Source organism: Pteropus vampyrus, unplaced genomic scaffold, assembly GCF_000151845.1.
Source record: "Pteropus vampyrus isolate Shadow unplaced genomic scaffold, Pvam_2.0 Scaffold256, whole genome shotgun sequence".
In the NCBI taxonomy this organism is placed as follows: Eukaryota; Metazoa; Chordata; class Mammalia; order Chiroptera; family Pteropodidae; genus Pteropus; species Pteropus vampyrus.
In genome coordinates this window covers 378,066-381,727 of record NW_011889037.1, presented here as the reverse complement: position 1 = coordinate 381,727, position 3,662 = coordinate 378,066, and the positions used below count along the sequence as shown (strand labels likewise).

General features: G+C 64.3%; 1 protein-coding gene across 1 annotated transcript in view; it reads left to right on the top strand.

The window, feature by feature from the left end:
• MROH1 (maestro heat like repeat family member 1) overlaps positions 1-3,662 on the top strand; it is a 51,246-nt gene that overhangs the window by 29,251 nt on the left and 18,333 nt on the right. Inside the window, exons 18-24 of the mRNA XM_023520281.1 lie at positions 461-602; positions 935-987; positions 1,423-1,530; positions 1,950-2,069; positions 2,205-2,327; positions 3,037-3,183; positions 3,264-3,458. Coding sequence (XP_023376049.1) covers positions 461-602; positions 935-987; positions 1,423-1,530; positions 1,950-2,069; positions 2,205-2,327; positions 3,037-3,183; positions 3,264-3,458 — 888 coding nt within the window. The remainder of the gene's footprint in view (positions 1-460; positions 603-934; positions 988-1,422; positions 1,531-1,949; positions 2,070-2,204; positions 2,328-3,036; positions 3,184-3,263; positions 3,459-3,662) is intronic.

The following is a 3,662-nucleotide window of genomic DNA, read 5'->3' as shown; positions in this document are numbered from 1 at the left end:
TGACAGTCCACAGACCCAGTCGCGACCCCGGCCCCTGCCCAGGGACTCTGTCCCCTTCCTGGACCCCGCCTCAGACCCAGGCCCTGCCTTCAGGCCCGCCCTGCCTCCGCCCCTCCAAGCCCTGTCACCCACCCCGTCCTTCGTCCTTCGTCCCAGATCCCCAGTCCGCCCCTGAGTGTGTTGTCTCCTTTGCAGTGACCCTGCCGTCTCCCTACGCCATAGCCACACGGCTCCTGGTAAGCGGCGTGGCGCCGCGCTCTGCTTTCACCTCTCCTGACAGCCGGCGCCCTGCGAGGGGCGGGCTCCCTCTCGTGGCGGGCGGGGGTTCCCATCCTCACACCCTCACGCCGAGGACAGGCCGCTGCCTCGCGTCTTGGGGCGCTGGTTGCCTCCATTCCCGCGCCTGTGGGCGGTGGGACGGTCCGGCGGTGCTGCGAACTCCCTCCTCCACCTCTCACAGGCCGTGTCCTCCAGCCCCTACCATGGGGACGGCCGCGGGGCGGCCTCGCTGGGCCTCCTGAACGTCCTGCACCGGGACATCCACCCTTTGTTGGGTCAGCGCTGGGCGACAACCATCCCCTTGCTGCTGGAGTACCTGGACGGTGAGGGGGTGGTGCGGACCCCTCCATCTCTGACTCCGCTCCTGCCAGTCGGCGGCAGCGCCAGCCTGTGGGGACCAGGGTGTTGTAACTTGGGAGAAACAGCCCTCGTTGTGGTTCAGGGAAGGGTCTGGACAGCAGGCCAGAGGGCGCTTCCTGCTGGGTATCCCCTGGGAGCTACCTGGGATGTGAGCCAGCTCAGGCTTCCTTCCTGCACTGGAAGAGCCCGCAGGGCCTGGGCCAGGTATGGGGTGCTGGCGGGGTCTGGGAGGGCAGCTGAGCACCCTACTCCTGACGGGCCACCTGCTTGGCTGACTGGCGACCCATGATTTCAGAACACTCTGCGGACACCCTGTCACAGAAGGAATGGGAGGAAAAGCTGCTGGTGGTGAGAGAAGGCGGAGACCGTGGGTGCCGCCTGTCCTGGGTGTGGAGACCTTTTCTGGCCTGTGTGGGGACAGCTTGGCACACTGTACCTTCCTAGGGTTGTATTGCTTGCCTTGACCTAGTGATGTTGCTGGGGGAGGGACAGGGGGACTGGCGGGTTTCTCTGGGTGAGGACGATCTGCATCCCCCACAGATTTCCCATCCTGCTGTGACAGCCAGGCAACGGGTTTTGGACTGCCTCTGCCAGCCTTTGTCCTGGACACTGCTGGGCCCAGGACTGTAGCCCTAGCCTGTTGTGTGTCTGACTACCCAGGGTTCTCTCTGCCTGGACTCAAAGGTCACCCAGAGACCACTCAGAGCCATGGCATGGCGCCACCCTGAGGTCACTCTGGGACCCCTGGGCTCGGGCCCTCACTGGTGTTGCTTCTGCCCGCAGTTTCTTCGGGACACTCTGGCTGCCGTGTCTGACAACACGTGGGTTTGTCAGCTGAGCCTGGAGATGTGCAAGCAGCTACCCTGCTACAATGGGACACCTCAGGAGAAGGTGACAGGGAGGGGGACATCCTAGGAGAAGGTGACAGGGAGGGAGATGCCCTAGGAGATGACAGGGAGAGGGACGCCCCAAGAGGTGACGCCCCAGGAGAAGGTGTGGGGGCCAGCCTGCTGGAGTTTTCTGGACATGGTCCTTAGGTCCAATTTCCTGTGTCTTGATTGTGTCAATTGCTGCTTGAGTCTGTCTTTTGGCTCTTGTGGCCCTGCCGGAGCCAGGGAGAGACGGCCTGTGAGCTGTCTCATGGTGGCTGGTGGCTGCGAGACGCAGGAGCCACGGTGCCCACTGCCGTCTCCTCAGGACCCCGCCCAGGACTCACGTGCTCTGTGCAGTGGCCTGGGCTCCACACTGCTCTTCCTGCTGAACCACTCCCACTGGGGTCAGCACAGCCGCACCCCTTGGCTTTGCTGCAGAACTTCCTGTACAGATGTGTGGGGACCACCCTGGGTGCTGCCTCCAGTAAGGACGTGGTGAAGAAGCATCTGCGGGAGCTGCTGGAGACGGCCCGGTACCAGGAGGAGGCCGAGCACGAGGTACCAGCACCGCCCGGGAGGCCAGGGCCGCAGGCTGCTGAGGGCTGCCCCTCCTCTTCCGGGCACTCGGCCAGCCTGAGCGCGTGTGCACGCGTGCCCCCTGCCCAGGCCTGAGTGCCCTTAGTGTCTCTCCAGGGTCTCGCCTGCTGCTTTGGGATCTGTGCCATCTCCCACCTAGACGACACCCTGACTCAGCTGGAGGACTTTGTGAGGTCAGATGTGTTCAGAAAATCCACCGGCATTTTCAACATTTTTAAGGTACAAAAGTCAGGCTGATGGTGCGGAGGGGTTTGGGGTGGGACTGGCCTGTGATTTGGTCTCTGCTGCGGCGCCCTGTGTTTTGAGGTGCTGCGGGGTGGGGGAGCCCAGGAGCCCTGCAGGCTGGAAGCTGCATCCAGCCTCTCTGCTTCCTCATGTGCGGGCTCCACCCCAGCTGGTGACGATGGGCATGCAGCCCTCTGCCAGCAGGTGAGAGGGGCTTTCTGCACGGGTAGGAGCTTCCCCTTCCCCTGTCCCACCAGCATCTGTGTGTCCTCTGCCCCCTGGTGGCCGACAAGGCAGTACTCTTGTCAAAGTCTGGTTCAGGAAGGGTGGGCCAGCACCGCGTGCCCTGCCAGCCCTTGTCCCTGAGCTTTCTGTCTCCCAGTACCTGTCCTAGTTACAGGACCCCAGGGCTGGGCCAGGTGTGCAGGCCAGTCCACACTTCCTGTGTGTGTAGGTGTGAACAGGCTCCGAGGACAGGGCCCCAACTCTGGGCACCCCAGCACTTTGTCCTGCTTGCCTCTCCCACTTTGGTCCCCACAGGGCCCAAGCCTAGCCTTTCCCGCTGTCCACCTGCCTGGCTAGGCCTCTGACGGCTGCTGACCAGCTCTGTCCCTCCTCCACGGGGTCTTGGGGACTTAGTGTGAGGCCTCGTGCTGGGGCCGGAGAGCTACGTAGCTGACGTCCTGCTTGCCCTCGGCCTCAGGACCGGAGCGAGGTGGAGGCAGAGAAGGCAAAGGGTGCGCTGATGCTGTGTTATGGGCACGTGGCCGCGCGGGCGCCCCGGGAGCTGGTGCTGGCCAGGGCCGAGTCAGACATCCTGCGGAACATGTTCCAGTGCTTCAGCACCAAGGTGGGCGCCTGGCGGGCGTCTGTGGAGGGCGCAGACGCTAGCGCCTCACCTTGTAACGCATCTCACTCTCTGTCGCCCAGGTTCTGGGAGTGAAGGTAGAGACCAAGGTACAGTGTGTAGCGCCTGGCGTGACGCTGCCTCTCTCCTCCGGGCCGGGCTGTGCGCTCCAGGGGCGGGAGCCGGGCACGCTTGGGGCTCACTGGCCCAGTCCGGAGGGTGTTCTGGAACCCGCCTGGGGCTGGCCATGCCACTTGGGAGGGGCCCTTCTGGCGCTTTGACCCTGGATGCCAGGTGGGGAGAGGGAGCTGCTTCTGCCCCACGAGCAGCGGGGTGCTGGTCTCCTGGTTCCACCCCTCATGCCCAAGGGGTTGACCTCTCGGCGAGGGGGGGTGTCTGGCCTCACTAACATGCTTCTCTCTGGAGTCTCTGGCACTAACCTGGAGGCCCCTGTCCGTCTCCTGGGGCTGCCCGGTGGAGAC